At 37.0% G+C, this 13,828-nt stretch overlaps 1 protein-coding gene and 1 long non-coding RNA gene across 3 annotated transcripts in view; one reads left to right on the forward strand and one right to left on the reverse strand.

The window, feature by feature from the left end:
• LOC136667207 (uncharacterized) overlaps window positions 1-13,828 on the forward strand; it is a 192,409-nt gene that overhangs the window by 70,064 nt on the left and 108,517 nt on the right. The gene's annotated exons all lie outside the window — the stretch shown is intronic.
• Window positions 5,493-12,601, reverse strand: LOC136710068 (protein rapunzel-like). Of its 2 annotated transcripts, XM_066685700.1 has the most exons (3): window positions 10,751-12,601; window positions 7,572-7,693; window positions 5,493-6,612 (listed from the first exon to the last, which is right to left on the reverse strand). In XM_066685700.1, exon 3 carries the CDS (start codon window positions 6,583-6,585, stop codon window positions 5,917-5,919), a length of 669 nt encoding a protein of 222 aa, XP_066541797.1. In that variant the 5' UTR covers window positions 6,586-6,612; window positions 7,572-7,693; window positions 10,751-12,601; the 3' UTR covers window positions 5,493-5,916. The 2 variants fall into 2 exon arrangements, with proteins under 2 accessions (XP_066541797.1, XP_066541806.1); XM_066685709.1 differs by lacking the exon at window positions 10,751-12,601 and having other exon boundaries at window positions 7,572-7,729.

Genomic DNA, 13,828 nt, shown 5'->3' on the forward strand with positions numbered 1-13,828 from the left:
CACAAAATCACTGTTGATCTTCGCAAATTTAGATTCAAAGAAATGTAGAAATGAATCACAAAGAGCTGAAGCAGCTATAGCACAGTCAGGAGGTTTAAATAGTTTGGTGACTGTTGAAATAAGATGCGGAGTATTTGTATTAGCATTGATAATAAGGCTGAACATCTGGCATCTCTGTAGGCAGCTAGGTGCTGCTTATAGACCTCAGCATGAACCAAAAGCTTAGATTTCCTGCAGAGTCTCTCCGGTTGACAGCCAGGCTGCTTCATGGTGCGAAATTCAATTAGTGTACCAGGGAGAAGAAGAAGTAAAAGTCACCATTCTAGATTTCACAGGGGCTAGTGTATTAAGAAACTCAAAGAGTGCAGAATTTAACAGTGTGACATGTTCCTCAGGAGAAGGGGGGCAGAATCAATAGGAAAAGTACTGGCAATAGAATGGTTAAGAATAAGAGGATTTACAGAATGTGTCTTACAGAAGAAAATGCATCTTTGATTGGAACAACGAGGGACAGCCATCGTTACTGTGAACAGAATAAGCCTGTGATCAGATAGTGGAAAGTGATGAGGACAAAGATTCAAAACAGGTAAGGCAGACAAACAGACAGGGTAAAGAGTATGACCTTTGTCATGTGTGGGAAAATGTATGTGTTGTATGAATTGAAAACAGTCAAGAAGTGAGAGAAAATCATTCGTAAGGTAGAGGACTAGATTATTCATATGAATAAATGTTCTGTTACTTAGAAAAACAATTTAAAGGTGTGAAAGGAAACCAGCATCCAGTTTCTTATCTCTGTGGTTTAACAGGAAATTCCGTCAATACATCTTAAAGTTTTAAGTCCTGGGTCTTCTTTGCAGTCTCCTCTTCAGTTCACGCCAAATGTTTTCTATTGGGCTGAGGTCTAGGGACTAAGATGGCCATGAGAGAAGCGTGATTTTGTTCCTTGTGAACCATTTTTGAGTAGATTTGGCTACATTTCATTATCTTGCTGAAAGACCCAGTGACGACAACATCTTCAGCTTTCGGGCATAGACCACCAGATTCTGATTCAAAATGTCAGATCCCTTGATTCCATGTGTCCTTACAAGGTTCCCAGGCCCTTAGGAGTAGAAATGGGCCCACGGCATCACCGATCCTCTCCCAAACTTAACAGTGGGCATGAGGTGTTTTTCTGCGTACTCATCCCTGGTGTTACGCCAGAGTATTTGTTGCGAAAAAACTCTAACTTGGTCTTATCTGACCAAAACACACGGTCCCAGTTAAAATCCCAGTACCGCTGTCAAACTCCACCTGTTTACGCTTATGAGTATAACTCAGAGAAGGCTTTCTCCATCCATGCCTCCCAAACAGCTTGTTGTCATGCAGATAGCACCTGATGGTTGTTTGGGGGACCACATAACCCCAAGATACTACCATTTGATTCAGTTCTCTTACAGTGAGCTTTGGAGAACTTTATACTTCTCTTACCATATTTCGCACTGTGCATGATGTCATTTGCATCTGCTTCCAGGCTTGTTTGTCACAGTTCCAGATGATTTGATGATTGCTCTGACTGTAGATAAGGGCATCTGCAGGTGAGTGGCTATTTTCTTGTAGCCATTGCCTGATTCATGAAGGTCGACACACATCTCGTTTATTTGAATTGTGTGTTCTCTTGTCTTTACCATGTTTAAGAGTGAGTAAGAGAAATAGGCCTCTGTGTAACGACATATTTATCCCCCAGGGAAACGGGAAGTGATGAATTACCAATTAAAGGTTCCTAGATACTTTGATCCACTTTATACACTACAGTAGAAATAACGTAAATGGTTCAAATACATTTATTTCCAAGATACTTTTAAGGGTGCCAATAATTGTGGAACAGGTCATTTTATGGGAAATAGTTATTTCTTAGGATTTTTTTTTTTACTTGAGTTGAAGGTTGCTTTTTTTCTCATTTTTTTTCAGAGTGAGATTATGCTTCTGCAATAAAAAAATTATTTATTTTAAGGCTTTTAACACATTTTAACTAGGTGCTCCAATAATTATGGAGGGTGCTGTAGTTAATTTACATCTAAACAAAATGGAGTAATAGTTAAACAAAAAAATAAATTTGGTAGGAAAGAAAAAGGAAATCAAGGACAATATGGAAAAGATTTAATGTATTGAAGTACTTATAAATGGTGTTAAAATGGTCCTGTGTAACATGTATGCAGCAAATAAGACAGAATCTAATTTTTTCCATGACGTAAACAAGATGTTGGGAGAGGTCAGTGGAAAGAATATATTGGCAGGTGATTTTAATCAAGTAATGGATGCTATTTTGGACAAAAGCCGTATGATAGGACCATTATTGCCCAAAGATAGGGCTGCAGTTCGTAAAATATCATGTGACTGGGGTTTAATAGAAATTTGGAGAATAATAAATCCAAAAGCGAGGGATTGCACTTTTTTCTCTAATTGCCATAAATCTGTTTCTAGACTCGATTACTTCTTAATATATAATTTCATGACTGATCAGATTGTACACTGCAGAATTGGAGTAATTTCTTTATCAGACCATGCACCACTGCACTTGGATGTACATTTATTCATGTTTTATTAAAAAAAAAAGTAAAGCAAAAAATAAAATATTTGCTTTGTCACTGGAGGAAGATCTTAATTAATTTTTTAGAATCAATATAGGAAGCACCAATATTTCAACAGTTTGGGAATCCTCAAAGGCATATGTTAGGGGGAAGACAAACAAACAATCAAACAATCAGAAAAAACAAACAATCATTAAAATACAGAAACTTGAGACCTAAATTTCCAAATTAGAAAAAGATCTCGACTGTACTCAAATACAATATTCAAAGAATTCTGTAAGCTTAAGTTCCAGCTAAATAAAATTTATAATAGGTAAGCAGAATATGCTCTATTCAGTTTAAAAACAAATTATTACGAAAGTGGGGAAAAAGCTGGGAAATTTCTTTCTCGGCATTTGAAGATACAAGACACATCCCATATAATACCAGCTATTGAAACACCAAAAGGTCTGGTTTACTCATTGAAAGAAATAAATGAAAATGTTTATCAGTTTTATTCAAATTTATACAGTCCCTCCTCTAATGCCATGCCTAATGAATTAAATGTATACTTACAAAAAATAGACATTCCAAAGTTAACATTGGAACAAATGAAGTTCCTAGACGCCCCAATAACACAAGAGGAAGTACACAGGGCTATTTTGTCAATGTAAATGAGGAAATCATTGGGAGAAGATGGGTTACTGGTAGAATATTTTAAAGCCTATATAAATATTGTTACACCAGTTTTGACAGACGTTTTCTTAGAAACACTAGAAAATGCTCACTCCCACCAACTTTTAATGAAGCACTAATATAGGTAATACACAAAAAGATAAGTCTCTTACAAATCCTGCTAATTATAGGCCCATCAGTTTAATAAATGTAGATCAACAGTAATAATAATTTAAATTCACAAATGTTTGTGTAAGATTTGCATTTGTAAACCAAGTGTCTTGAATGTGTCAATCAGTACCTTCTCAAACGGCTTAAAATGTGCAAGAGCAGACCTTTTTAAGGTTCCAAATGTGACAGTGGGAGTTTTTGAATGAGGTGGAAAAAATCCACACATTCGCCTTCTCTGCTACATGTGCGAATCTCTTTTTGCAGTTGCGGATTATTGATTCTGTTTTGACGGCCAATTGATGGACCAATAGGAAAGCTTTAGCTGGACCAATCGGATTGCGAGGTTTGTTTAACCAATCAGAACATTGATTTGTTACTCTGAGCCATAGCGGTTTCCACCAAATGAACTCCGGTCCTTGAACCGGTTCTGTTCCTGATTCTTGGAACCTTGGTTATTTCCAGTGAACCGCCATGCAACAGATCTGCTGAAACCCCAATTGCTGTATTTCTTTATTTCTTTATGCGTTTGATGGTGTAGAGTGGGGTTTTTTGATTGGAGCCCTAAACAGATTTGGTTATTACAAAATGGATAAGAATTATTTTTTTTTTGTGATCAATTTTTTATTGTTTTAACAAGAACAGTAACCAGTACTACAAAGACATATAACACAAACATAAATCTCACATAAACACACACACCAGAAACACAAATACAAGCATCAACAGAAAAAGGAACCTAACAGGGAAAAAAAAAAAAAAGTAGAGGGAAGGGGGGTTGTTTAACAGCATATTCTTCAGGGAGGCAATTGCATCGTAACAAATATTAACATTAGCACCATTAACTCTGGCAGTAGAGAGTTCTATATACATTATGTCCATGAAAGAAAAAGAGGTTTCCAACGAAATGCAACCAATTTCTTTGCTGCAGTGAGACCTGCTAGAATAATACGTTTCTTACTTTTGGAAAGAGAGAGTTCTGAAAATTATTAAGCAGCAGAGTAGGTATGTTTGCAGGTAACTCCAGCGAAACAAGGTTTGAAAGCCTAGTAGCAACCTTGCCCCAAAATGAAGCTACAGGAGGGTATTTCTAATACATATGTAGAAATGTACCACAAGCCTTTGTAAAACACAGTGTGCACATAGGGTTATTAGGAAACCTAGGGTTAGGGAAAAATCCTACGGGTATGTCCACAACTATGCCTGTTAATAAATAAGGTTGAATTTGAGCTCTTGATTACAGGTTTAGTTACAGGATCAAGAATAAGCAATAAATCAAATAAATTACCAGAGCTAAAGGAATGGTTAAATTTAATGACAGAAACTGCTGCTCATGACAATATGTTAGCTAGAATATCAGGCTATACAAGAAATGAGGCATGGCAAAACCTATGGGTACAAATAAAACTTAAGGGGTAGTGCAATTCGCAATAACCTCATCCATGCCCAGTGTCTCCACTTCCTGTTTCTAAATGTCTGTAATGGATGAATATATTCAGAAATATGTATTTTGTTCTTTCATTCATTTATAAATATGTACGTCTCCTTATATATTTTTTTATTCTGAAATTGTATGTATATATATATATATATATATATATATATATATATATATATATATATTTGCTCTATACTATATGTTATTGATGAAGTGTGAAATAAAAACTTTAAATACAAAAAATAAATACACGCTTGAAATAGATAATATTTATGTAATGAATCTATATATGAGTTTCATTTTTGAATTGAATTACTGAAATAAATTAACTTTTTGATGATTTTCTAATTTATTTATACACAGTACAATCCCGGGCAGGAACATCCATGGCTTAATATGCACATATGCACGGAAATAACAATAGTTTCTGTAATACAATGCTATGATTGACTGTATCTAATGCTTTAGATAGATCAGTGAAGACCCCAATTGTTATTTCATTATTATCAAGTGCTCTGGAATTCTTTCCAGTTAATTGAATTAGGGCCATGTATGTAGAATGTTTTTGCCAGAAGCCATACTGATCATGATATGACAGTTTGTGTTTATTGAGCTGAAGAATAAGTTGGTTGTACACAGATTAATGATGGCTGAAGTAGGGCTGGGGATTAACCTGTCAGGGGATTAAAAAATATTTAAACTCATTAAAGAAACAAGAAGTCACACAGTTGAGTGAAAAACCTTCTTTATTTCAGCACTGGTGAGAAATTTTGGTCTGAGAACAGAAGTTGACCAAACAGTCAGTTTCCCAATCTACTTTGTATATTATTTTTTGCAAAGCACAAAGTGCTATTTAATATAAATATATAGCTCAGCATATAATCAGAAAATAAGAGATTAATATATATTTAGTGGTTTTCCTGCTTCAACACACACACTGCAACTCTGAAGGACTTGTTCATTAACTGATTAGTTTTATCAGGTGTGTTGGGAGAAGGAAAAGCAACAGATGTGCAGTTTGGGGTGCTTCCAGGACGAGGGTTGACAGACATTGCACTAGGAGACTGTTGTGAGGAAAAGGAGGAGCGATCACTTGCACTTCTCCAGCTCTTCCTGCATCTTCTTCTGCACGTTTTCCATCTTCCCAGCCCATTCCTTGCTCAAATCTTCTTCGTCGTCCCCGATGATGGCAGCGTGGCCCATGAGGGCGATTAGGCCGATGCAGAAGAGGTAAGTGAGGCGAGTGCAGAGGCACTCCATCACCCTCCGGCGTCCATGGCAGTGGGTCATGTACACCTCCAGGATGGGTTTGCTGAAGACCTTGGGTTTCCCCATCACACCATCGTACAGCGTGTGCAGGTTCTGGTCGCCCATGTCGTTGGCAAAGCTGTCTTCAAAGTCGGCTTTCTTGCTCGGCTGTTCCACAATCTCCATGAACTTGCGGAACTGGTTGCGGATGTTCTCCTCCACTTGGTGGTACTGGTTGTCCAGCGTCTCCTTCTGGATCTGCAGCAGGGTGCTTTGGTTCTTCTGTGAGATCTCGTCCATCGCCCGGTTCACTTTTCTGAAATCTTGCTTCAGACTCTGGAACTCTTCATCATCAATGTTGTTGAGAACCAAGCGGATCAGCGAGCCCGTCACGCCAAAGATAGGGTTCACCACCGCTGCTGCTGTGGAGATTGTAGCAACACACTCCAGGGCTTTCACCAGTCCTGCTTTCAGCTTTTCCCTATCTTTTGATATCTCATTGACAGCCATGGCAAAGATTTCTTCAACTCCTAATGTCTAAAAGGGAAGAAAAGGCCACAGTACACCAAAAAATTTATTCATAATATAAACTGAACTACTTTCAACACACTAACACCACCACATCTGTTCCACTGCAGCACTAATAATTTTCCACCACCCAATTCATACCTGCTCTGTGGTGGTCTTGACCATTGAGGAACAGAGTGAAAGGGGACTAGCAAAGTATGAAGAGCAACCAATGGACTACAGTTTGTAATTGGAGAAAAACATAGTGCAACTTTAAAGTCAGTGAAGCTGATTAAACGGACAGTGAGTGTAGATACAAGGAGGTTATTTTAATGTTATGGCTGATTGGTGTATTTCATTTCTCTCCTAACGGTACCTGGTATCTACAGAATGGTTACTTTACAAGAGAAGGAGAAACGTTTTTAATGTATATCTGAATTCCATGTAAGAATATTTTTGTACAAGTAATTTTTGAGCAGTTTTTTATTATCATATCATTTTCACAAAGTGTTTAGCCTGTGTCATCTAATTGGGTTAAACAAGCAAAAATACAGAAAGATGCATACAACTTTCAAACCATGATTTGGCTCTAAAAATATAATTTTACAAATGTTTGGGCACCCCTGGATAAATTATATATTTGGCTGATTTTTTAACTAAATTAAAATAATAACTATTTATAATAGCAATAATAGCTAATTAAAAAGTTATTTGAAAAAAACATGCAAATGTTAAAGCACATTTTATGTTTTCTAATACGTTAAACTGTGAATATGAAAAACTGCACTAAAGTTAGCAAATGTGTTTCCAAAAGGTTTGCATATAACTACTTAAATCAGATTACACATGAAAAACACAATAATAAGGGCTGGTTTATCTTAAGTCTGATATAAAGAAATAAATGCATCAAGATGATGACAAAATGACTTTGCACAGGGCATGTTGACTGATAGAGTGAAGAGAAAATGGAGCCAAGTGGAGGATCTTACCTGCTTTGTGTCTGTAGCTGGGCCCTTTCTGATGGTGCTGCTTTAGATAAGCAATAATTTAAGACAGAAGTTCTCCACACATTCTCAGATATCTGATTATATATAGTCTTCTTAAACTGCAGCTGAAACACAATATAAAGCTTATGATTGGCTCCAAAGAAAACCTTACCTTATTTGGACTACCATAATGCGAGACATTTTTAAATGTTCTGTTACTTAGAAAAACAATTTAAAAGTGTGAAAGGAAACCAGGATCCAGTTTCTTATCTCTGTGCTTTAAGAGGAAACTTCGTCAACACATCTTAAAAAAGGTTCAGTGTCGGTTAGTCAGTATCTCTCTGCAAATTATTTTAGTATTGTGTGTTCCTCTTGAGTGCGTGCAGTTGTTGGTGCGTCCAAAACATGCAAAATCAAAGTTATATTTCCAGCTAAAGTGAGTAGCACAGTAGTTATGAACAAGACCTGTAGGTACCAAATGATACTGGAATTTATTTAGAGATTTCCAAAATGGCCATGAAATGATACATCTGATCTTTTCTGAAACTATAAGTGATATGTCCAAAATATTGGCCACTTCTTCTGAAATCAAGAACAATAGAATGTTTCTCACTTTCTGTGCAGTAACAGGTTCTACTGTACTACAAAGTTTTTGAGTAGATAATGAAACGTCTGTAAGGATTTGAAAGCATTCCATCATGAGAAAATGTCTGAGGTCAGGAACTGGTGTTGGATAAATACCTTTGGGTTACACATCTGAAAGGTTTTAGATGGAACTGTAATGTTGCTGAGGCATCTAAAAGCAGGTGGAGGCTTCTAGAGACCATTTCAATGTCCTGGGTTTCCCTTTGAGAAGATAGGTGAGAGGAACTGTGATGCTGCTAAAACCACATATGAATCTTTGGTTGAAATTCGCAAAGCCCAGGAATCTTTGAAGCTCTTTGATGGATTTAGGTTTTGAGGTCATTGTGTAATTGCTGATACCTTGTTCTGGTATGTAGCCAAGAAGGATTATCTGAGTTTTATGGAATACACATTTTTCCAGTTTAACAAACAAATTGTGTTCTTGAAGATGTGTGAGAACTTGCTTGACATGGTGAATGTGTTCTCTGAGGGTCTTAAAGTAAACAAGAATGTCGTCAATGTAACAGATCATCCATTTATTGGGCATATCTCTAAAAATCATATCTCTATCTCTGTGTCATTAATGAAAATTAGAAGACAGAGGGCGCATTGACCAATCCATAACTCATTACCAGATATTCAAAATGACCTGATGATTTCATGAATGCAGTCTTTCATTCACCCCATCACGAATTCTGATAAGGTTATATGTAGTGTTGCACCGATACGGATACCGTATCAGTATTGGCACCATTGCTGGCACTTAAACACAGTATCGTATCGGCTACAGAGAGCACTGATATCATAGGTGTGCTTGAAATGGTTCTCTACTCACTGTTCCCTACATGAAGTACACAGGGCACAGGACACAACCCATGAAGCAGATACTGACACGCATGCGCGCCACTATATGCAGCTCGAGTTTATATTGGAGCAGATTGTAAACAGACTGGATATTTCACACTACACGACTGTTTTTGTCGGTTTTAACATACTACATGACCCCAGACCCCCCAACCAAACACACAACTCACGTTTCCTAGGAGACAAGGATAAATACACTGTACAATCTGTACAAGTATGGTTATTAGTATGGGCACTGCTGTTTGTAAAGATTCACAAAGAAAATAACATGTAAAATTGGGTCGGGGAGGTGAAAATATGGTTAGTGTGGTCTCTACACATTGCACTGTACTACACAATAGTACACAGTTGTGGCTATGTTCTACCTTAAATGGTTCAGAAACTGTGCTAGAGGGAGCCCGTAGCAGTGTTCCATCATTTATGATGAAATGGAAAATTAGAATACAGTAGGAATAAAAGCTGTAACAGCATGTTTTCTGGCTCACTAGGTTCTCCTACAGGTAATGCTCATTACTTGGGGACATATGCATCCAGCACTATGTAATATATTGTAGTTTTTCATAGTTTTACTGTTTAATCTGTCCTCGGCTGTAGAGCTTCAATGAACGTGCCGGTGTTTACTTTCTATTCTCTGTTCTCATTGGCTGTTGAAGGGACTTGTTCAGCCTTGAGTTGGTGGGGAGTCTACACTACGTGACTACATCCAAAGTCGGGTACAAAAATTGTTTGATATACAGCGACTGGTCTGAATTGCAATTTAGAGGCAAAAAATATTTAGAATTGGGCTAAAAGTCATGTAGTGTGACACCAGCTTAAGGCGTGCCAAACACCACGGACTTCATTCAAGCAACCACAAAGAAGCATGCTAACACAGGTCAGCAGCAGTCCTTCAAGTGCATTTCACAGTTGTGACATATATCCTCATGACAGTGTAAAAAGCTGTGGAGCCTGCAACAGGGAAGCTGAGGACTGCTTTGGTGTTACGTCTAGCAGGGATGAGATCAATTTTATGGATAGCTGAACAAACTGTGAATAATTGATCTGGTCTCCTTTACATGATAGCTCTGTTTTGAGACTGCACCTATAAAGAGTGAGTAAAGCACTTTCATCCCAGATGCATTCTGCTGCTAATGTAAGAAACTCCAAAGCATGTTCTGCTGCTGTTTTTCTCACCTGTTTAAGTTGAAGTAATTGTTCTCCTGAATACTTACCACTAACAGAGTGGTCAAAAATATCACGAAAGACAGATACAAAGTTATTATATGGCAGGTCTATAGCATTCTGTGTACCCCACATAGCAGTAGCACAAGTGAGAGCTCATCCGTAGGAAAAGGGGTTCCTGCTGAAATACTTTGGATTACGTCAGAAAACCATTACAGTGACAAGGACTCCCACCATACTTCTCTGGAATGGCTAGATGAGGAGGGATTGACACTGTTTCTGTGAGAGCTGGTCCAGGTGGCAACAGATGTGCTTGCAGGAGTGAGATTCTGCAGCGCCACAAGCAGCTTACACACTGGACCATGTTATTACATCCATAAAATGTAGCTTTGGTGGTAAACTAACCGTTATAATCAGAGTGCAGCAGAGTCTCTATGATAACTACCCTAAATTCTAAAAAGATAATAGTTTATCCTAGCAAAGCATTCAGCACCAATCTCCTAAGCTATGAAAATATGAACCAGTGGCCTTACATGTCCCTGGTGAGGAGTGGAGATGGCTTGCAGGACTTCACAAACATGTAGGACTTTCTGAAGCTCCTGTGCAGACACAGGCCTCATAGCAGTTGAACAGCAGCCATTCTTCTTCTTCCATTGGGCTTTTGGTCAAAAAGGACATAGCCTTAGACATGGCGACCCCTCAGTCGGCGTAGGTGGCATTCTGAGAGTGCATGTGGGGATTCTCCTTTGCAGGATCTGCTTCCTTGTGCGAGCCACAGGCACATTCCGTGGTCTCTTTCATGTTCCAGGCCTGGCGTTGAGCTTTGCTGGATTGAAACTGTAGCTGCCTAATCTTAATTTCTCATTTTTTATTGCCCTGGGGCAACTTTACCATGTTTAAGAGTGAGTAAGAGAAATAGGCCTCTGTGTAACGCCATATTTATTCCCCAGGGAAATGGGAAGTGATGAATTACAAATTAAAGGTTCCTAGATACTTTGATACACTTTATACACTACAGTAGAAATAACGTAAATGGTTCAAATACATTTATTTCCAAGATAAAGTTAAGGGTGCCAATAATTGTGGAACAGGTCATTTTATGGGAAATAGTTATTTCTTAGTCAGGATTTTTTTTTTTACTTGAGTTGAAGGTTGCTTTTTTCTCATTTTTTTTCAGAGTGAGATTATGCTTCTGCAATAAAAAATTTATTTATTTTAAGGCTTTTAACACATTTTAACTAGGTGCTCCAATAATTATGGAGGGTGCTGTAGTTAATTTACATCTAAACAAAATGGAGTAATAGTTAAACAAAAAATTAAATTTGGTAGGAAAGAAAAAGGAAATCAAGGACAATATGGAAAAGATTTAATGTATTAAAGTACTTAGAAATGGTGTTAAAATGGTCCTGTGTAACATGTATGCAGCAAATAAGACAGAATCTAATTTTTTCCATGACGTAAACAAGATGTTGGGAGAGGTCAGTGGAAAGAATATATTGGCAGGTGATTTTAATCAAGTAATGGATGCTATTTTGGACAAAAGCCGTATGATAGGACCATTATTGCCCAAAGATAGGGCTGCAGTTCGTAAAATATCATGTGACTGGGGTTTAATAGAAATTTGGAGAATAATAAATCCAAAAGCGAGGGATTGCACTTTTTTCTCTAATTGCCATAAATCTGTTTCTAGACTCGCTTACTTCTTAATATATAATTTCATGACTGATCAGATTGTACACTGCAGAATTGGAGTAATTTCTTTATCAGACCATGCACCACTGCACTTGGATGTACATTTATTCATGTTTTATTAAAAAAAAAAGTAAAGCAAAAAATAAAATATTTGCTTTGTCACTGGAGGAAGATCTAAATTAATTTTTTAGGATCAATATAGGAAGCACCAATATTTCAACAGTTTGGGAATCCTCAAAGGCATATGTTAGGGGGAAGACAAACAAACAATCAAACAATCAGAAAAAACAAACAATCATTAAAATACAGAAACTTGAGACCTAAATTTCCAAATTAGAAAAAGATCTCGACTGTACTCAAATACAATATTCAAAGAATTCTGTAAGCTTAAGTTCCAGCTAAATAAAATTTATAATAGGTAAGCAGAATATGCTCTATTCAGTTTAAAAACAAATTATTACGAAAGTGGGGAAAAAGCTGGGAAATTTCTTTCTCGGCATTTGAAGATACAAGACACATCCCATATAATACCAGCTATTGAAACACCAAAAGGTCTGGTTTACTCATTGAAAGAAATAAATGAAAATGTTTATCAGTTTTATTCAAATTTATACAGTCCCTCCTCTAATGCCATGCCTAATGAATTAAATATATACTTACAAAAAATAGACATTCCAAAGTTAACATTGGAACAGATGAAGTTCCTAGACGCCCCAATAACACAAGAGGAAGTACACAGGGCTATTTTGTCAATGTAAATGAGGAAATCATTGGGAGAAGATGGGTTACTGGTAGAATATTTTAAAGCCTATATAAATATTGTTACACCAGTTTTGACAGACGTTTTCTTAGAAACACTAGAAAATGCTCACTCCCACCAACTTTTAATGAAGCACTAATATAGGTAATACACAAAAAGATAAGTCTCTTACAAATCCTGCTAATTATAGGCCCATCAGTTTAATAAATGTAGATCAACAGTAATAATAATTTAAATTCACAAATGTTTGTGTAAGATTTGCATTTGTAAACCAAGTGTCTTGAATGTGTCAATCAGTACCTTCTCAAACGGCTTAAAATGTGCAAGAGCAGACCTTTTTAAGGTTCCAAATGTGACAGTGGGAGTTTTTGAATGAGGTGGAAAAAATCCACACATTCGCCTTCTCTGCTACATGTGCGAATCTCTTTTTGCAGTTGCGGATTATTGATTCTGTTTTGACGGCCAATTGATGGACCAATAGGAAAGCTTTAGCTGGACCAATCGGATTGCGAGGTTTGTTTAACCAATCAGAACATTGATTTGTTACTCTGAGCCATAGCGGTTTCCACCAAATGAACTCCGGTCCTTGAACCGGTTCTGTTCCTGATTCTTGGAACCTTGGTTATTTCCAGTGAACCGCCATGCAACAGATCTGCTGAAACCCCAATTGCTGTATTTCTTTATTTCTTTATGCGTTTGATGGTGTAGAGTGGGGTTTTTTGATTGGAGCCCTAAACAGATTTGGTTATTACAAAATGGATAAGAATTATTTTTTTTTTGTGATCAATTTTTTATTGTTTTAACAAGAACAGTAACCAGTACTACAAAGACATATAACACAAACATAAATCTCACATAAACACACACACCAGAAACACAAATACAAGCATCAACAGAAAAAGGAACCTAACAGGGAAAAAAAAAAAAAAGTAGAGGGAAGGGGGGTTGTTTAACAGCATATTCTTCAGGGAGGCAATTGCATCGTAACAAATATTAACATTAGCTTCATTAGCACCATTAACTCTGGCAGTAGAGAGTTCTATATACATTATGTCCATGAAAGAAAAAGAGGTTTCCAACGAAATGCAACCAATTTCTTTGCTGCAGTGAGACCTGCTAGAATAATACGTTTCTTACTTTTGGAAAGAGAGAGTTCTGA

This window comes from Hoplias malabaricus, chromosome 1 (genome assembly GCF_029633855.1).
Source record: "Hoplias malabaricus isolate fHopMal1 chromosome 1, fHopMal1.hap1, whole genome shotgun sequence".
NCBI lineage: Eukaryota > Metazoa > Chordata > Actinopteri > Characiformes > Erythrinidae > Hoplias > Hoplias malabaricus.